The sequence below is a fragment of the Xenopus laevis genome, chromosome 1S, assembly GCF_017654675.1.
Source record: "Xenopus laevis strain J_2021 chromosome 1S, Xenopus_laevis_v10.1, whole genome shotgun sequence".
Classification (NCBI taxonomy): Eukaryota; Metazoa; Chordata; class Amphibia; order Anura; family Pipidae; genus Xenopus; species Xenopus laevis.
This window is the reverse complement of record NC_054372.1, coordinates 75,764,911-75,786,882: the sequence shown is the minus strand read 5'-3', so window position 1 is coordinate 75,786,882 and position 21,972 is coordinate 75,764,911. Positions and strand designations below refer to the sequence as shown.

The 21,972-nt window shown below is 42.1% G+C and overlaps 1 protein-coding gene across 8 annotated transcripts in view; it reads left to right on the top strand.

Moving 5' to 3' along the window:
- The window catches only part of helq.S (helicase, POLQ like S homeolog), a 289,002-nt gene that overhangs the window by 89,036 nt on the left and 177,994 nt on the right, over positions 1–21,972 (top strand). For all 8 annotated transcript variants that reach the window (XM_041579746.1, XM_041579751.1, XM_041579748.1 and 5 more), the window contains one exon: positions 916–1,013. In XM_041579746.1, coding sequence (XP_041435680.1) covers positions 916–1,013 — 98 coding nt within the window. The remainder of the gene's footprint in view (positions 1–915; positions 1,014–21,972) is intronic.

Sequence of the window (21,972 nt, the reverse complement as noted above, 5' to 3'; positions counted from 1 at the left end):
CACCTAGAGTATTCAGACCAAGGTAGTTTATTGCCAATAGATCAGCCACAACAGTGAAAGCTAGATTGCTATTTTTATTCTTTAGAATGCGTTTCCATTCCATACACATTCAACCAAACTGGTAAAAGGAATGTTTTCTCTGGACAAAAGTCACTTGCAAGGGGACACTGATTAATCTACCTGAAGACAAAAAACAGGCATAGAAAAGCTGAGGCTGCGCCTCATGTAACATTCGTCCTGCAAGTTTATTACAGGTCATTGAGGACATTGTAGACAGATTGCAGGGTATCTTTTCTTACATAGAAAAGATCAAAGAAAGGTCACACCTTAGACATAAAGAGATGCTGACACCAGAAATTAAACTCCTTTTTTACATCTATCGTAATATGACCTTTGAAAGCTTATAACTTTGCCATAAAGTATTTGCATAATGCTTTTACATTACCTGTCTGATACCCCATGATCCTGTATGAAGGGGCTGCCATATTTGTGCAGCAGGAGTCCGTTAGCAATGGAAACTTTAACCGACAGGCAGAGATGGGACAGTCAGGTTGGCAAAACAGTCAGGTTTAGGAACTTCAACTTAACAATTGCTTACAAAAACAAACCTGTGAGCAAATAACAATCAACATGACCTATGGCTGACTTTTAATATACTTTTATATTTTAAAAAGTAGTTTCATTTTAAAGAACTGAACTTTCATTTGAAGCTGTGAAAATGGGCCTCAATGCAGGGTGATGAAGTGATGGCACATTCTATTAATGCTTTTAGGAATGGCTTGGATGACTTCTTAGGCAAGCGTGATTGATGGTGTGTATGCATGTATGTGTGCCTAACATGAATTGCAAAGAAAAGAATTTGTAAAGCACAGGTCTTAATCCAATTTCACTGCAGAGATTTTTTCTGTTTCACAGAAAGTATACAAATCATTGGCATGAGTGCAACTTTAAACAATGTAGCAGAACTGCAAACCTTTCTGAAGGCGGAGTATTACACTAATAATTTCAGACCTGTAAGTATTTCATATTCTGTTCATATTGTATTTAAAACATGTGTAATTGTATGCTTAAACTTTGCAAATATTTGTTTTAACAATTCATATGAAATAAAAGGAGAAGGAAAGCCTAAAAAAAAATAGTAATTTCTTCATGCAGTTTTTCATTAACTGGAAAGTATATATATATAGTCAAACAAACTGTCTATTCAGGACACGCATGCGCGGTTAGTCTCAGAGGCGCCTTGCACAAGCACATAACATTCATCTTTCTTCCCGGTTAAGTGATGACGTTCGGGTCACGTGATCTACCTGAACATCATTGCTGACCTCTCTGCCCCGCCTGCATTATAGCTTTTGAATAGAATGTGCCCTGAGATGTAGGTACTAGTGATGTGGCAGAAATGCTTTCTTGTTTAAAGGGTCAGAAGGAAGCGCATCAATGAAGCACCGGGGGGGAGTAACACGGGCAGATAATTCTTAGATACAGTGAAATTTGCAAACATTTGTGCACGAAAACGGTAATGATATGCGACGTTCCAGAAAGGGGGGGGTAACTGTGAACAGTTAGAGCATGTTTACATTTTTCATTCTCCTTTACACTTAAATTTTTACATCATCTGTCATATTAAGTTCATGGAGAAACTCTCAAATTATCCTCTACATGTGTCCAGTGGCCTCTGTTAAATCTAGAATTGATTTCAGAAAGATTTTTCTAATAAAAAATGTAATCTTTGTTACTTGTACATCATTATCAGTTCTCTGTTCGCATTTGTTCCTACCTTAGAAAGTCTGACTGCCCACCCTCCCCTTGCTGATTGGTGCATGTGGAAGGAAAGGGATTCCCACCCTTAGCTCTGTCTTTGGATTTAGCCACAAGATTTCAGAGGTGTAATGGGGGAATTTTTTAGTTTTTATATAGTTTACATAGGCATCTGAGGATGACCCCCTAAAACTACCATCTCCCCATAACTGCCCTCATGAGCTTAAATGAGGGCAGTTAATTAATAATTAATATTATCCACTCTGTAGCATGGTTGGGAAAATCATAGATGGAAAGTATATCCCTCCCAGAATCCTCTATGAAGCAGTGCAGAGGGATGTGAAAATGAGGCTCTGAGTAGCAGGGAGATGATTAGCCTCACCTGGAGTAAAAAGGTGGGGGCTCAATTAAGGCTGTTCTCTGCCCTGGCTGAGAGAGAAAGGAGAGCTACTGGGGCTGTGTTACAAGTTTTTCAGTGTAACTGCATGTGACCTGTGTTGTTGAGCATAAGGACTATATTGCTGGACACAAGTTTTGATAAGGAGACAAGTTCTCTGGTAGCAAGGACTGGCTACCAGCTACTTCCCTAAAGTGCTTGGGAGTGAGTGGCTTCCAGGAGGAAAGCACAGGGAATCTCCAAAGGACTGTGAGTTAAGTTTATTTTGTTTGCTGGACTTTTATTGCCCAAGTGGGGCTATGGATCCTTTGGGAAAAGGACATTTTTCTTTACCAGCACAGCTGGAACTATTTTGTTTTCTGCCTCCTAAAAGATTATGAACTTTTATGTTTGTGTGTGGAATAAAAATCACATACAAAGATCAACTGGAAACCTGTGTACTGTCTACTATCTGTGTGAAAGGAGTTGCTGCTGCTGCTACTACCTAAAGAGTGATCCCCCACAATTGGTGCTCGGATGCGGGCAGCTCCTTAAAGAGCCATATTAAAGGATTGTTATATCCAGCACAGTAGTGTGACTTTCACAGAAAATTGGCAATATGGAGGAGATTCTAAAAGAACTTGTAAAGTCCAATGCTCAGCAACAGCAGCACACCAATGATCATCTGCTGCAAGCCAATGCTCATCAGCAGCAAACCAATGCTCATCAGCAGCGGACTAATCAAATACTTGCAGAGTCTGCTCAAACAGCTTTAAAGGAACAGCAGGCTATCAACAGTCAGCTTCTACAACGGATCGAGACTATGGAAAAGTCCCAAAGTGGATCAAGAGAGCCCATCTCTGTGTATAAAAGAGTGCAAACCTCTTTACAAAAGATGACATCAGAGGATGATGTGGAGGCTTATCTCGCAATATTTGAAAGAGTGGCAGAGCGGGGAAAACTTTCACCTGACCAGTGGGCGGGGGTGCTTGCTCCCTTTTTGTCCAGAGAGTCGCAAAAGGCTTATTTTGATTTGAATCCTGAGGATGCCCATCAGTACCAAAAGTTAAAAGCGGAAATAGTGGCCCGGTTGGGAGTAACCCTGGCTATGAGGGCCCAGCGGGTACATGCCTGGACATTTGATGTGGTCAAACCTGTAAGGTCTCAGATGTATGACCTAATACATCTTGTCCAAATGTGGCTACAACCAGAGGAATTAACTCCTGCTCTAATAGTGAAAAGAGTGGTCCTGGATCGTTTTCTCCATGCTTTACCCCTTCGGCTGCAACGTTTTGCAGGCCAAGCTGATGCAACTGATGCCAACCAGATGGTGGCCCTGGTGGAGCGGCTTCTTACCACAGAGGATTTTCTTCAAAGTTCAACAGCTAAAAGTGCTGGCCCTAAGAGTCAAAAGGCACTGGGTATAGGTAAAGACCTACCAACCCCTAAGGGGTGGAAAGAGGCCCAAAAAGGTGGAAATGATTCCATGACCAAGCCACTGAGAGGGCAAAGCCATAAACCAGATCTGCAAGTTAGGGATAGAGGACAAGTAATTTGTTGGCGCTGTCATGAGCCAGGGCATATGGCAGCCAGTTGCCCACTTAACCTGGAACCCATGGATTGTAGCACTGCACAACCACATTTGTCATTATTTGCTAAGCCTGTTTGTATTGCCCAACCTGGTGCAAAAGTGGAGCCACAAATGTGTATCGTCAAAGTAGACGGGCAGGAAGTTTCTGGCCTTCTAGACTCTGGAAGTCTGGTAACTTTGGTTCACGCCAGCCTGGTAGACAAGGCAGCAGAAGCTACAGTCATACCAGATGGGAGTTATTTGCATACATTTGCTTCCCTCTCCTTTGAAACGGCTGGTGGAATTTGCATTCATGAAGTGGGAGTGGTAACAAATTTAATGCATGTTATTTTGGGACGTGATTTTCCTGTGTTTTGGGACTTATGGGGTAAAGCAAAAGGGTGCAAGGAGGGAAGTGTGCCTCCAATGTCTATTTCCCCAATATGTCCTGAATCTTTAGAGTTTAATCTTCCCATATGCCCTGAGCCTTTAGAGTGTTTTTCCCCAGGTGAGGCTGTAGGAGTTGTCTTGGATAAAAATTGCAATTTTCCCTTAGAGGTCTTGGTAGGAGAGGATGCGGAGCCTGAACTTGATCTGCCTGATCTACCCATTTCCCGGGATAATTTCGGCACTCCCCAACTAAGGGACCCCACCTTAAGTAAAGCTCGGGAACAAATAAAGGTTGTAAATGGGGTGCCCCAGGAACCAGGTGCTGATAAAATATTTCCTCATTTTGCAATGGAAAATTATTTACTGTATAGAGTAAATGAAGTATGGGGTGAGAGGATAGAGCACTGATAGTTCCCCAAGCCCATAGACGTACAGTGCTGGATCTGGCACGAGCCCATGTGTTAGGGGGACATTTGCAGGGGCGCTCCGCCAATGAGGCGAGCTGAGCCGCTCGCCTCAGGCGGCAGCGCCAGACAGGATTCCAGGGGCGGCAAAAAGCCGCTCCTGCACCTTTAAGAGCCGAATTTCCGGTTTTTAAACCGGAAATTCGGCTGCGCTATTGCGAGAGAGCGCAATTGCGCTCTCCGCAATCGTGTTCCTGCCTTCCCTCGCTGACAGGTAAGTCGGTGCGGGGGCGGCAATGCAGGAGCCGCCTCAGGCTTTCCCCAGAAACGGCGCTGGACATTTGGGCTATGAGAAAACGAAAGACCGGGTGTTACAAAGGTTTTACTGGATTGGGGTACACCGAGAGGTAAAACAATATTGTGATTCCTGTCCCATTTGTCCGTTAACGGCCCCAATGCCACATTTCAAAAGTCCCTTTGTACCCTTGCCTATAATTGAGGTACCTTTTGACAGGATTGCCATGGATCTGGTAGGCCCTCTAGTCAGATCTGCTAGGGGACACCAATATATCCTTGTTGTACTTGATTATGCCACGCGGTATCCCGAGGCAATTCCACTAAGGAACGCCTCGGCAAAAAGCATTGCCAAAGAGTTGGTCCTGATGTTTACACATACTGGGATCCCAAAGGAGATCCTCACTGACCAGGGGACACCCTTTATGTCAAAGGTAACAAAAGAATTGTGTAAGTTACTGAAAATCACCCAACTGCGTGCCTCGGTGTACCACCCCCAAACAGATGGGCTGGTAGAGAGGTTTAACAAAACGCTAAAAGGCATGTTAAAGAGGGTGGTAGCTACGGATGGTAAGGACTGGGATGGCCTTTTACCTTAACTCATGTTTGCCATACGGAGGTGCCCCAAGTTTCCACTGGGTTCTCTCCTTTTGAATTGGTGTATGGTAGACACCCAAGGGGTCTCCTGGATATTACTAAGGAGACCTGGGAACAGGAAGCCACTCATTTTAAGAGTGTAATCGAACATGTCAGTCAAATGCAAGATAGAATCGAAAAAGTTATGCCTATTGTACGGGAGCATCTGCAACAGGCTCAGGAGGCCCAGTCCAGGGTGTATAATCGCTCGGCTAGGGTGAGAACCTTTAATCTGGGGGATAGAGTACTGGTTCTTGTTCCCACAGTAGAAAGTAAATTGTTAGCAAAGTGGCAAGGTCCTTATGAGATTGTAGAGAAGGTAGGAGAAGTTAATTACAAGGTTCATCAACCTGGGAAAAGGAAACCCTACCAAGTGTATCATGTAAATTTGATTAAGCCCTGGAAGGACCGCGAGACCCTTGCGGCTGTAACCTTCCCTAGGGAAACAGCAGGTAGTTCAGTTCCAGAGGTAAAAATATCTGAGACCCTGTCGCCAAGTCAAACACAAGAGGTAAAAGAGTTCTCACAAAGAAATAAGGATGTGTTTTCAGAGTTGCCAGGGCGAACCATGGTGATTAACCATGACATTATGACAGAACCTGGGGTAAAAGTAAACTTGAAACCCTATAGGGTGCCTGAAGCTCGTAGGCAGGCGATCTCAGATGAAGTTATAAAGATGTTAGAGCTTGGGGTAATAGAAGAATCATGCAGTGAGTGGTCTAACCCCATTGTCTTAATTCCTAAGCCAGATGGCAGTCTTCGTTTTTGTAATGATTTCAGAAAATTAAACGAAGTCTCTAAATTTGACGCATACCCCATGCCCAGAGTAGATGAACTGATTGAGAGGTTTGGCCCAGCAAGCTATATAACAACCCTTGACCTTACAAAGGGTTACTGGCAAGTTCCCTTAACTGACAGGGCCAAAGAGAAAACTGCTTTTTCTACCCCTGAAGGGTTATTCCAGTACAAAGTACTGCCTTTTGGTTTACATGGGGCCCCAGCTACATTTCAAAGGCTGATGAACCGTGTTCTTAAGCCCCATCAGAAATATGCCTCAGCCTATCTTGATGACGTGGTCATCTTCAGCACAGATTTGGCAAAGTCACTTACCCAGAGTCCAGGCTGTTCTGGATTCAATCAGAGTGGCTGGTTTAACAGCCAACCCAAAAAAAAATGTGCCCTTGGGTTAGAAGAGGCCCGTTACCTGGGATATGTAATTGGAAGGGGGGTAATTAAGCCCCAGATACACAAAATTGAGGCTATACAAAACTGGCCCCAGCCACTGTCAAAAAAACAAGTAAGAGCTTTTTTAGGAATGGTGGGCTACTACAGGAGATTTGTTCCCAAATTTGCCACTATCGCAGCCCAACTAACAGAGTTAACTAGAGGTAGTTACATGGAACTGCCTCTATGGAACCCAGAATCAGAGACAGCATTCCAAAATCTAAAAACTGTTCTTTGTAAGTGCCCAGTTTTGATTACTCCTGATTTCAACCGTGAATTCATAGTTCAAACAGATGCCTCAGAGGTGGGACTAGGCGCTGTTTTGTCCCAGGTGATCAGGGGTGAAGAACACCCAGTGGCCTACCTTAGCAGGAAGCTAACATCAGGGGAAAGAAATTATGCCATTGTGGAAAAGGAGTGACTGGCCATTAAGTGGGCTCTAGAAGCCCTAAGGTACTATCTCTTAGGGCGCCAATTCAGATTAGTGACTGATCACGCTCCTTTAACGTGGATGGCGCAAAACAAAGAGAAAAACGCCAGGGTAACCAGATGGTTTCTGGCACTACAAAATTTCAAGTTTGTAGTAGAACACAGACCAGGGAGTCAACAGGGAAATGCTGATGCTGTCTCTAGGGTACACTGTCTGGTGGCCAAGTGTGCTCAACCCAACAAGTTTGAGCAGAGGGGGAGGATATGTAGTATGGTTGGGAAAATCATAGATGGAAAGTATATCCCTCCCAGAATCCTCTATGAAGCAGTGCAGAGGGATGTGAAAATGAGGCTCTGAGTAGCAGGGAGATGATTAGCCTCACCTGGAGTAAAAAGGTGGGGGCTCAATTAAGGCTGTTCTCTGCCCTGACTGAGAGAGAGCTACTGGGGCTGTGTTACAAGTTTTTCAGTGTAACTGCATGTGACCTGTGGTGTTGCGCATAAGGACTGTATTGCTGGACACAAGTTTTGACAAGGAGACAAGTTCTCTGGTAGCAAGGACTGGCTACCAGCTACTTCCCTAAAGTGCTTGGGAGTGAGTGGCTTCCAGGAGGAAAGCACAGGGAATCTCCAAAGGACTGTGCGTTAACAGTTTATTTTGTTTGCTGGACTTTTATTACCCAAGTGGGGCTGTGGATCCTTTGGGAAAAGGACATTTTTCTTTACCAGCACAGCTGGAACTATTTTGTTTTCTGCCTCCTAAAAGATTATGAACTTTTATGTTTGTGTGTAAACTGGTGTGTGGAATAAAAATCACATACAAAGATCAACTGGAAACCTGTGTACAAAGATCAACTGGAAACCTGTGTACTGTCTACTATCTGTGTGAAAGGAGTTGCTGCTGCTAGTACCTAAAGAGTGATCCCCCACAACTCACTTGGGTTGTGATTATTTTGAGCATTATTTTGGCTCCCTCTTCTATATTCACACCAGTCTGTCCAGGTCTTGCTCTCTTCCCATACAAAGGCAAAGTCACATGCTACTGTACTCACTGGCTGCCCCGTATCCCACTACTGTCTAGTGTCCACATTGACACAGGTTTTTTAATAACTCCCCCAACTTGCCAGAAAAAAGATGACCAAAAAAGAACCCCAACCTTGCAAAAACTGTGTACAGGGTATCTTTTATATAGTAATAAGGTTGTTGCTGTAGCACACTAACATTTGAAATACCAGTTATAGGAGTCCCTGCAAAGAAAGGAACCAACATGCAACACTTGCATTTCTTTATTTTGGCTCTGACATCCAGGTTAGGGGAGCGTGGTCCATAATGAGCACAAACTGGCAGCCCAGAAGATAGTACTGCAAAGCTTACAGTGCCCGTTTAATTGCCAGGCACTACTGCACAACAATACTATAATTTTTCTCACAGGGGTCAACTTCCTGCTCAAGTATACCACTGGGTACTCTTCTCCCCAATTAACTGACAACACACCTAAACCAACACCAGAAGCATCAATTTGAACAACAAATTTATTTTTGAAATCTGGTGCAACCAACACTGCATCTTGACATAAAACCGCTTTCAACTCTTGAAATGCCTTCTCTGCCTCAGGACCCCACTTAAACACTGTGGACCCTTTCCCTGCGATAATAGCCCACCATACCAAGTACAAGTACAGACTTGCTTTTTAAGAGGTTGGGGCCAGTCTTTAATGGCCTCCACCTTGTAAACTTAAGGGTTTATAACTCCTCTCCCTATAGTGTAACCAAGATAACTGGCTTCTTCCAGACCTCTGGCATATTTCTTGGGATTCACCATCAGGCCTACCTGTCTAATGGAATAAAGGACAGCCTGTACTCTGGGGAAGTGACTTTGCCAATCCTTGCTAAAAATTACCACACCATCGAAATAAGCATAGGCAAAATGATGATGAGGCCTAAAAATGTGGCTTGGGCTCCCTGGAGCCCAGATGGCATACAAACATACTGGAAGAGACCTTGTGGAGTAGAAAAAGCTGTTTCTGACATTGGTACCTGCCAATACCCCCTAGTCAGTTCAAGAGTTATATATGTTAAGCCTCAAACTTTGAGACTTCATTTATCTTCCTGAAGTCATTTAAAAAATTTAGGAATAAGCACGATGGGACTATTCCACTTGTTTATGGACTCAAATCCCCAAAACCAGCATCCTTTGCACATCCTCTTCCACTGTCTGTCTACGGGCTTCCTGGATCCGTTAGGGCTTAAGCCAGACCCGAATCTGAGGATCAGTATTGACATCATACTTTATCACATTTCTACAACCTACCTGTCAGAAAACCCTCAGTATATCTTTGAAGAAACTCCCTGACTTCCTGCTTTTGCGGTTCTAACAAAGTTTTGGCTATTTTTACCTTTTGCATACCCTCCTGGGTAGGAGGCAGGGGTTGAACTATAGCTGTGAGGACTTCTCTGTCCTTCCATGGCTTTATTAAATGTACATAGTAAAGTTGTTCTTTCTTCCTTTTATCTTGCAAATCTCCCTTCATCTGACTTGTAGAAGAACTTGTTTCCTCTCGAATATATGCTTTAAAAAACTCCAAATAATTAAGTCAGCGCTAATCAGAGCTCAGGAGAACCAGTATGCAGCAATTCCAGCAATATGTGGACGGAGACTTTGTCAACCCGATAAAGTAAATCTTGACTGACCAAAAAATGAGGGCATTATCAAAATACATTATTAGCACTGGGTTCCTAAGGTTCACCATTAATTACCTTAAAGGGATACTGGCATGGGAAAAAAAAAAATTTTCAAAATGAATCAGTTAATAGTGCTGCTCCAGCAGAATTCTGCGCTGAAATCCATTTCTCAAAAGCGCAAACAGATTTTTTTATATTCAATTTTGAAATCTGACATGGGGCTAGACATATTGTCGATTTCCCAGCTGCCCCAAGTCATGTGACTTGTGCTGTGATAAACTTCAATCACTCTTTACTGCTGTACTGCAAGTTGGAGTGATATCACCCCCCTCCCTTTTCCCCCCAAGCAGCCAAAAAAAAGAACAATGGGAAGGTAACCAGATAGCAGCTCCCTAACACAAGATAACAGCTTCCTGGTAGCAAGAACAATACTCAATAGTAAAAACCCATGTCTCACTGAGACACATTGTTACATTGAGAAGGAAAAACAGCAGCCTGCCTGAAAGCATTTGTCTACAATAGTGCAGGCACAAGTCACATGACCAGGGGCAGCTGGGAAATTGACAAAATGTCTAGCCCCATGTCAGATTTCAAAATTGAATATAAAAAAAATCTGTTTGCTCTTTTGAGAAATGGATTTCAGTGTAGAATTCTGCTGCAGTAGCAATATTAACTGATGCGTTTTGAAAAAAACAAGTTTTCCGATGACAGGATCCCTTTAACATTTTCCTAGGCCCTGGACAGTGTATGGTCCCTCATTTGGGACATTCTAAAGTTAACCCAAGAGACTTTCAAATCTGGCATATCAGATGCTTTGGAGGGCACAAAGGACAACCCTGTTTCACCTGCTAGTACATCTAGGGGAAAATGATCTGCTTCAAGCATGGTCACCCCTTTAGTAACTACCTCTGAGATAGGTTCACAAACCCCGGGTGCATCCTTAGGAAGCCCTTTCTGAGACCCCTGTGGAGAACCTTCCTTTCCCCAGAGCTTCCAAAAGAGGGGGAAGTCTTGTCCCAAGATCACACTATGCAACAAAAGAGGGAAAACACTCACTTCATGGAAGACAATACCAGTAATCATTGCAAATGTAACTATGGTAGTGGGATAACGAGTCTCCATGAATACACAGTTCTTACAGATGAGACAGGAGGCTTAGGTCTGCAACAAAATGAACAGGCTCCAGACAAACTTAAACAGGGACAAGTTCCGTGCTATAACAGTCCGCAATAAGAGAATCTCCCCCCCCCCCCCCGGTATGCAGTTTTAACCCTTTAAGTGCCAGTATATTTTTGCACTCCGTGCTAGACGTTTTTAAAAAATGACCTTGGAGTCCTGTAGATGATAAGCTTGGCTGTAGCAAGCAATGCCAGTCAGCAGCATCAAGGGCAAATACGGTCTTGAGCTTTATTAAAAGGGGCATTGATTCACGGCAGGAAGGGGTCTTTCTTCCACTGTATAGAGCACTGGTAAGGCCCCATCTAGAATTTGCCGTACAGTTTTGGTCTCCAGTGCTCAAAGAGGACATTATTAAAGAGGGTACAGAGAAGGGCAACTAAGCTGGTAAAAGGTATGGAAAATCTTAGCTATGAGGAAAGATGAATTTTCACGTATGACACTCTGACTGCTACAATACGAGCACCCAGTATGTGTATTATGCACCATAAAACCCCCGAACAGTACAGAGACCCGAGAAAACCATATATTTACAGAAAGCTGACGAAGCTAAAACTGGTAAGTATCTTTTTTTACTGCAAACTACCAAACTGCAAAGCTATACTAAAACGTTTCTGCTGCAAACTACCAAACTGACTACCAAACTGCAATAATTTCCTAATAAAGGCATTTTTATTCAAGAAAAGAATTGTGGTGCTGTACTTCAACCAATTGACGCAAGAGGCGTGGAAGGTGGCCATTCAGGGTACGTGCACCAGGACCCACTGGTTTGAAGTTTTGTGATCTGATTCTACCAACCAAGCAAATATGTTTTACGGACAGAAACAAGCGAACAACATCTATGCAGAGCTGAAAATGCAATAAAATCGCTAAAAATGCAACAAAATCGCTAAAAATTCACCAAAATTGCATTATAATCACTGAAATAACATACAAAAGGTATTGCACAATACGGTTAGTGTATACGCTATTCGCAATGGCAATAAAGCTTAATAAAAAATTTGACAATCCATCTGGGGTTGCATGAGGGGGTCCCATGAAGAGGAGGCAGAAGGCTTTGGTAAAAATCATGTGAGTGTGCGTGGCGCTGTGATAGCAGGAAGTGCAGGCTTCAGTAGGTCACGTAGAATTCACGAGCCTGCTGCTACCTTGGGGCACCTGACTGATCATGATCCAGGGGCCACCCGATGCCCCGCTCTGCTCATTGCCTAGGAGCGGGGGGACGAGCAGGGACGGAGGGAGCGACTTGAAAAGCCGACCCTCCCCTCCCGAACCCGGAAGTGCAGCAGAATGTAGAATCGCTTCGGTACTTTTATCCATATAATGTAGATTCTATGTTCTGTGGCATTTAAAGGGTTAAAGAATATAGAAAAATACCTTACTGCTGTCACAAGGCATTCCCTCTTTGGAGTCACAGTAGCATACAAAGTTTGTTCACAGATATCGCAGCCTCTCTCTTTTCCAGTTCACCCACACAAACCTCTGCATAGAAAACCTCCCTTAAACCTCCCCACCTGCGGACTAATTGACAGCATATTGGTTTAGCTCTGCTCCAGGGTCCTAGCCTGTCTTACCCTAGAAATTTAAAGGAACCAATACCTCAGGCTCCATGCTATACATACACCTACCATAATATACAGTAACCCTACTTGGACAGAGCTCTTTGTCACAATATATATATGCTTTGCAAGATAAAAGGAAGAAAGAACAACTTTACTATGTACATTTAATAAAGCCATGGAAGGACAGAGAAGTCCTCACAGCATATATATATTGTATATATGTATAGTTTCTTACAAAACCAATTTTCTTGCATCAGCAGAAGCTGATTAAAAATAGTAAAATAAAAAATGTTACCATAGCAAGACACAAACAAAAAATAAAAACTCTAAATTGTCTTTTCACTCATTTTTCAAAAATGTGCTTTTCATTCTTCTATAAGCTAATGCAGCAACCATTTTAACACTTTATAGTGCAGGTAATTCTAACTACTAAAAACCAAAATATTTTGGAATTTGTTTAACCTGACTCTGTTATACCAATTTAGAGGCTATTCCTTACAGACAAAAGCAAAACCAAATAGGCAAGGACCTCTATAACTTTTTTATTTACTGGATGGGGAAAAGGATATTATGTGGAATTTCTTCTTCTGGTGGATTTAAAAAATGGTTTATACTGTAAAGCACAAACAGAGATGAAATAAAGACAGGATTAAAGATTGATGATTTCCTTCCAGTAAACCTGTGTTTTGACTGACTCTCAATCCTTTCATCTTTGAAACCTCAGATTTGAGAAATTCTAGTTCATTTTTAAATTTTCACCAAGAATTTCTAACATTGTCATTTTTTTTACTCAGCCTCTCTTTCTGAGTTTTAAGTACACGGCATGTAATCCATGTATCCTCAGGGGCGATCCTGGCCCCTCCGCCGCCTGAGGCCTACCCCCCCCCCCGGAAATTTTCTCTTAAAGGGGTTGTTCACCTTCAATGTGCAAATCTTATGAAACCACTAACAATGCTCTCAATGTGTTAGAAAAAACATTTTCCATAACAAAAAGTAAAAATGCCATTGTAAAAGCTAATTTCTAGACCTATTAACTCAGTCCTTCTCCTGTCTCTCTGACCAGTTTTCTGAAGTGATGGGAGTGGCCTATTTTGAACCTGACACACCAAGAACTTCCTATATGATGACATCATCATGCCCAGGCTTTGCCCTTACTTGTTCCCTATTGGATGTTGATACTGCCCTCCTCCTAGTAATTTATTGGGTGCTTGTGAACTGTAACCAGTCACATAATTTGAATGGTCATTGGTTGATTACTCAATTCTAATGGCAGAGGTTAACAGACGCAGCATATAAACAAACCTGCCTTGCAACAAACAATCACACAGCCATGCAGACAAATACTGCAGAAAAGGAAGGAGCAACATTGTTTGGCAACCTTTGGCATTAAGCATAATGTCAGTTATTTACAAAATTGCAACAAAACCAGCACTGACTTGCTTAGAAACGTATGTAACTTACACATCTAGCAGGGACAGTAGGGTTGCCACCTCACCCTTTTAAAACCAAACACATATGAAATCCACAGGCTGCATGGCTAATTATCAACTCATTTAGATGCTGCAGACTGAACTGATTTCTGTGCAGCCATGTATCATGCATCTAAATGAATTGCTAATAAGCCCTGCAGTGTTTGGTTTTAAAAGGGTGAGGTGGCAGCCCTAAGTGACAGGCAGAGCAGTGATGAGGGCAGGTATGTTTTTTGAACATTTTGTGCGCTCTCCTGGGGGGGGGGGGTAATTTACCTAGGAAAACGATACCTTTTTTAAGTGTTCCACTTCTGGAACAAGATTTAGAGCTCTAAATACCAAAAAATGAAAAAGTTATATTTTTCATGATATAGGGATCTATACCAGAAAAATATTTTACCTTTTTTATGAGGTAAATACACAAAATAATACATGGACCCCCCCCTCCCCAAAAAATAATAATATATTTCTGGAAAGTACAAGTGTCATCTCCCATAGTAGCCATTATAATCCAATAATTCAAATTTTTAAAAATGATTTCTTTTTCCTGTGTAATAATAAAACAGTAGCTTGTACTTGATCCCAACTAAGATATAATTAATCCTTATTGGAAGCAAAACCAGCCTATTGGGTTTATTTAGTGTTTACATGATTTTCTAGTAGACTTAAGTAGGAAGATCCAAATTATGGAAAGATCCATTATCCGGATAACTCCAGGTCCCAAGCACCTCGATCCCCCCCATCTGCACAGTTGAAGTCTCTGCAGCACACAGCCCACACTCCTCCTCCCTCTCACAAACTTGTAACAGTTTCTCTTCAGTACCTGAATGCTGCTCAAATTCCCCAGCACAGCCCAGCACAGGAAGCAGTGGCAGATTGACAGCAGACATAGCCAATAGGAGTTAAGTTAGCTGCCAGTACAATGTGTGATGTCATATAAGGAAGAGGAAGTGAACACTGTAGTGTTTTTGGGGGTCAGTGACCCCCTCCCAGCACAGGGTCTGTGTGGAACTGAAGGATTAGTACAGGGACACTTCTGAGGTGAATATCTCTTGAACTGTACTTTTTCTGTTAACTATTTCTATGGAAAAGTTTGTTCTATTCATGTGAACTGTTAGATTTGTCAATTTGTTACAAAGGTGAACAACCCCTTTAAAGTACCAGGAGCAGCATTTTTGCTGCCCCTGGAACCTAGTGGGGCGCTGCCGCCTGAGGCGACAGCCTCAACTCGCCTCATTGGCGAAGCACCCCTGTGTATTCTAACTCTTACTTTCATTTTTAAATTCCCACTTAGAGGAATTCTGATTTTCTTTCTGTTTGTACTAATTATTGTTACTTTAATAATTATTTTGTGTGGTAGAATTCCTTGCTATGTGCCGAACTCTGGAATGCACATAGAACCTAAACACTTAATTTTCTGTACATTTTTTAACTGTACTGTACACAGTTTGTTTCTCAGGATAGGAAGCCTGTATGGCAAACAAGCCCATGGATCTGGAGATCCTTTCATACACTTCCATTCTAAGCATGTACATTTGGTAATTATTTTTTACTAAGATATCTATTGTTTTTGTAACAAAACAATTATTAAAACTAGACAAAACAATTGATCAACTTTTTACTTATAAATATGAATTAGATTCCATGGTATGCCCTACTGCCTGGTTAACCATACTGTATATAAGATTTACAGAAAAAAGCCACACGTCCATCAAGTTCAACCTTAAGTCTGTATATGACCTGCCTAACTGCTAGTTGATCCGGAGGAAGGCCAAAAAAAACATTTGAAGCCTCTCCAATTCGCCTCAGAGGGGTAAAAATATCCTCCCAGACTCCAAAATGGATCAACTTGTAATATAAACTATTTTCAGTAACCCTGTATTCCCTCACTTGCTAAAAAGACATCCAACCCTTTTTTTTAAAGGTATCTAATGTATCAGCCAGTACGAATGATTCAGGGTGAGAATTCCATATCTTTTCAGCTCTCACTGTAAAAAACACCTTCCCAATATTTAGGCGGAACCTCCTTTCTTCTAATCAGAATGGGTGCCCTCTTGTGAGCTGGAAGGTAAATAAAGCATCTGTGAAGGCCTTGGTGCCTTGTTCACATTAATTTTTAGTAAAGCATTATGAATCATAATGGAGTTATTCTTAGCCCCTGCCACAATGCATTCCTCATTTCCAATCTTTGCTTACCGGGTTGCTGTTTTACAACATTTATTATAGTGTTTATATATGTTAAATACAGCTTCTGTCCCACGCATGGTTTGACGCGCTAAACAAAGAGCCTGTGAGGAAAGCCGCGCCTCCTCTCACCAACCAAGTCATCTGTTTATCCACGGCCGACGTGAGGCGAACCTTAACCAAGGTCAATCCACGATAAGGCTGCCAGACCAGACAAAATTCCTGGTTGTGTGCTCAGAGACTGTGCTGATCAGCTGGCTGACGTCTTCACTGACATTTTCAACACTTCGCTAAGCTAGATGATCATCCCCACATGCTTCAAGTCCACCACCATCATTCCAGTGCCAAAGAAATCTTCAGTAACCTGCCTGAATGACCGCCCTGTTGCACTAACCCCTGTCATCATGAAATGCTTTTAGAGACTTGTGATGGCACACATCAAGAGCACCCTCCCCCGCTCACTGGACCCACTACAATTTGCATATCGGCCAAACAGGTCAATTGAGGATGCCATATCTTCTGTACTCCACCTCTCACCAACTCATCTGGACAAGAAAGACAGTTATGGGAGTGCTGTTTATAGACTTTAGCTCAGCATTCAATACCATCATCCCTCAAAAGCTGAGTGGGAAACTAAGCGAGCTGGGATTGAGTACCTCTTGTGCAATTGGATCTTGGACTTTCTGTCAGAGAGGCCTGAGTCTGTTCGTATCGGCGACAACATTTCCAGCACCATCAGATTGAGCACAGGAGCTCCTCAAGGATGTGTACTCAGCCCGTTGTTGTACACATTGCTGACACATGACTGCATAGCTAGACACAGCTCAAACCACATCATCAAGTTCGCAGATGACACAACTGTGGTGGGGCTCATCAGCCACGACGACGATTCAGCGTACAAAGATGAGGTTCAGCAGCTGGCGGTCTGGTGCAGTGAGAACAACCTGTCACTCAATGTGGATAAAACAAAAGAGAAGACAGTCGACTTCAGGAGAACTCGCCCTGCTCACACACCACTCAACATCAACGGCTCCACAGTAGAGACAGTAAAGAACACCAGATTCCTGGGAGTCCACATCTCTGATGACCTCACCTGGACCACCAACACCGCCCCCATCACCAAAAAGGCTCAGCAGCATCTTCACTTCCTAAGACGACTGAAACGGGCCAGCCTTCCGCTTCCCACCCTCACAGTGTTCTACAGCGGCACCATAGAGTGCGTCCTGACGAGCTGCATCTCCATCTGGTGCATTAGTGCGCGCTCTGCTGACTGGAAAAGTCTACAGCAGACTGTCAGAGCAGCTGGCAACATCGTTGGAGCAGCTCTTCCATCACTGCAGGACATCTTCCACAAGCGCTGTGCAAGAAAGGCCTCCTACATTGCACTGGACTCCACACATACCTCACACGGAGTGTTCACGCTGCTTCCATCCGGCAGACGATTTCGCAGCATTAAAGCCCAAACCAGGCTGAGCGAAAGCTTTTTTCCACAAGCTTTTTGTGATATGTGCTAGGTGGAGTCATGTCGTCTCACTGTGTATTCGTATACGTTTGAGATGACAATAAAGTTTACTTTGACGGGAATAAATTGAGAACAGTAACAATTCAATATCAGCCCCAATCTATGCTCTGCAGGGCAGCCCTTGAGCTAAAAAAAAAAAATTTTTTCTGAAAATCAGGGTTTTTGTTGTCCCAGTGTATATTTGTTTTTTGCACCAGACATTAAATCACTTGTTCAACGGTTCAATAACTTGCACATTTACTGTACATTCTGGGTCATGTGAATAGTTAATTGATTATATATATTACATAGTTAGGTTGAAAAAAGACACACGTCCATCAAGTTCAACACTGGAACTCTATTTTAACCTGCCTAACTGCTAGTTGATCCAGAGGAAGGCAAAAAAAACCCCATCTGAAGCCTCTCCAATTTGCCTCAGAGGGGGAAAAATTCCTTCCTGACTCCAAAATATCAATCGGACTAGTCCCTGGATCAACTTGTACTATGAGTTATTCTCCATAACCCTGTTATTTTCCATAACCTCACTTGCAAAAAAGCCATCCAACCCCTTTTTAAAGCTGTCTAATGTATCAGCATGTACAACTGATTCAAGGAGAGAATTCCACATCACAGCCCACTGTAAAAAACCCCTTCTGAATATTTAGTCGGAAACCTCTTCTAATCGGAATGGGCGACCTCATGTCAGCTGGAAAGACCTACTGGTAAATAAAGCATTAGAGAGATTATTATATGATCCTGTTATATGTTTATACATGCTTATCATATCAGACCTTAAGCGCCCCTTCTCCAGCGTGAACACACCCAATTTGGCCAGTCTTTCTTCATAGCTAAGATTTTCCATACCTTTTACCAGCTTAGTTGCCCTTCTCTGGACCCTCTCTAATATAATAATGTTCTACTGAAGACCAAAACACTGTCAGCCTTACCGGTGCTCTATAAAGTGGAAGAATGACCGACCCCCTCCTCCCTTGAACCTATGCCCCTTTTAATACAGCTCAAGACCTTATTTGCCCAAGATGCTGCTGACTGGCATTGCTTGCTACAGCCAAGTTTATTATCTACAAGGACTTCAAGGTCCTTCTCCATAATGGATTTGCCTAGTGCAGTCCCATTAAAGGAAAACTATACCCCCAAAATGAACACTTAAGCAACAGTTCATATCATATTAAGTGGCATATTAAAGAATCTTACCAAACTGGAATATATATATAAGTAAATATTGCCCTTTTACATCTCTTGCCTTGAGTCACCATTTCATGATGGTCTGTGTGCTGTCTCAGAGATCACCTGACCAGAAATACTACAACTCTAACTGTAACAGGAAGAAGTGAGGAAGCAAAAGACACAACTCTGTCTGTTAATTGGCTCATGTGACCTAACATGTATGGTTTGTTGGTATGTTTGTGAGTACAGTGAATCCTACGATCCCAGGGGGCGGCCCTTGTTTTTTAAAATGGCAATTTTCTATTTATGATTACCCAATGGCACATACTACTAGAAAAGTATATTATTATGAAAATGGTTTATTAACATGAAGCAGGGTTTTACATATGAGCTGTTTTATGCAATATCTTTTTATAGAGACCTACATTGTTTGGGGGGTATAGTTTTCCTTTAAGGGTATAAGTGGCTTGTATATTTTTACATCCCAGATGCATGACTTTACATTTATCAACATTGAATCTCATTTGCCACCCTACTGCCCAGATTGCCAGTGTGTCAATATCTTGTTGCAAGGATGCCGAATCCAGGATGTAATTAATTAGGCTGGATAGTTTTGTGTCATCTGCAAACACTGATACATTACTTACAATACCCTCCCCTAAGTCATTAATGAGCAAGTTAAATAAAAGTGGACCCAATACTGAGCCCTGAGGGACCCTCACTAAGAACCTTACTCCAAACAGAGAATGTACCTATCCTGTAGCCAGTTTCCTATCCTCTCTGGAATAAGAGAAAATGTCTTCTAAATGTTATGCTAAAATCTCTACTTCTTGTTTATACCAGTCTGATGGAAGTCAATCCAAACTAATAAAAGGGTTTTATACACCACACAAATTTGTTTACTATAATAAATCAATTTAGTTTTACTTTAATAAATCCATTATAATAAATTTAATTAAAAATAAATGGATTTATTATTATAGTAAACAAATTTGTGTGGTGTATAAAACCCTTTTATTAGTTTGTCTTAGTGTTCCAACATAATTTTAACAATGTGACAATGTAAATTTATGATAGAAATCTATTTAAAGAGTGCATCTCAAATAATACTGATTAAACCGAAATAACTTATACGTGTGTTATATTCATGATTTTCGACTCTTCAATCTAGTAATGAACTTCTGGCATTCCATTCATCGCTTATTAATTATAGTTATGATATAAATTAAGTTTATCAAATGAATTGTTTATCAAATGTGCTCGAATTAATTTCAAGGGTTAAACTGTTTGATTTGCTATTGTCAGGGTTAATTAAGTGTTTTTTCAATTAAATAATTAATGATGTATTGTCCGTTTCTTAGATTTAAGAGTTATTTGCCTATGACTACGTATTGTGGATACGAATGTGTCAGGTGTTTTGTTTTTAACCTGTTGAAATAAATTCTTGATTTTAAACCTCCTGTGTGGACTTGGAGTGCTCGCCGACTTTGTACCATGGCTGTTGCCCACTGCGAGAGCTTGTTGTGGACTTGGGTATTATAAGTCAGCCTGTCTAGGTTGAGTGCATTAAAGTCACCCATAAGGCACAGTGGGGCAGCTGGGAATCCTGATATTACTCTCATTATCTGTTCTAGGGATGCACCGAATCCACTATTTTGGATTCGGCCGTATTCTTCGCCAAAAGATTTGGTTGAATACAGAACTGAATCCTAATTTGCATATGCAAATTAAGGATGGCAAGGGGAAAACATTTTTTACTTCCTTGTCTTGTGACAAAAAGTAACGTGATTTCCCTTCCTGCCCCTTATTTGCATATGCAAATTCAGATTCGGGTTGGCCGGGCAGAAGGATTCGGCCGAATTTAAATCCTGCTGAAAAAGGCAGAATCCTGGCCAAATCCCGAGCCGAATCCTGGATTTGGTGCATCCCTAATCTGTTCTAGTGGAGGGGTTTGGAAGGGTGGTGGTATATATACTGTACACTTGCTAAGGTTAGTGGCTGGTACAGGAGATAACTACAAATCTGCCTTGCGGGTCTGAGCGTAGGTCAAGTAGGTTAAACAGGAGTTCTTTCCTTACAAGGATGGAGGTACCTCTGGCATATGTGGAAAATGTAGCATGGTAGGCGGGAGCTACCCTGGGATTCTTAAGCGTTGGCCCTCCAAGTGAGTTTCCTGCAATAGGAGAACATGAGGCTTGATTTTTTTAACATAGTCTAAGACTAAGCGTTTGACTTTAGAGTTTAGACCCCTCACATTTCACGAGACAAGCACCAGAGGTTTGTTCTCAAAATCATCTAGCATTTACAGATGCGGCCGCGATCCAATGGAATTTTAAGTCCCGTCCGATCGACATCTGGCCAACTTTCGGCCAGACATCGATTGGGGAAGCCCGAAGGGGAAAACAGTTAATTAACCCTCGATATTCGACTGCCGAATGTAAATCTTTCGACTTTGAATATCGAAGATGAGGATTTACCGCAAATAGTTATATCGATGAAAAACGGTTAGATCGAACGATTTTTCTTCGACCAAAAAATATTTAGAAAGCCTATGGGGACCTATGGTGGTTTTAGGTGGCGAAGTAGGGGATCAAAGTTTTTTTTTAAAGAGACAGTACTTTGACTATTGAATGGTCGAATAGTCAAACGATTTTTAGTACGAATCGTTCAATTCGGAGGTCGAAGTAGCCAAAAAATCATTAGAAATTCAAAGTTTTTTTTATTCTATTCCTTCACTCGAGCTTAGTAAATGGGCCCCTTAGCCATAGTAAACATTAATCAGGGAAAGAATGCAATAACACATAGTGGGTACGGTTTAAATGGGTAAATACATTGTTCAGTTATCAACAGTTCATTGTTATGGTATTGTCTCGGGTGAGGCTTACTGATTGTTCGTGCGCACAGATCAAGTGTGGAAGTATCCTCTGAGGGCCCTCCGGGGTTTACAGTCCACAGGTGAACAGAATGGTATGTTAAGGAGAGTTCTTGAGGGGGAATAATCATTCCTGTGGACAGGGAGCAATCATGTAGTGTGGTGCTTGGCAAGTGACTACAGTTACTTCAGGGTTTCTCCAGAGGGTTTTGCGTGCAGTGGTCCCGGAGTCACTCACCCCCTATTGCGTACCGCAGAGAT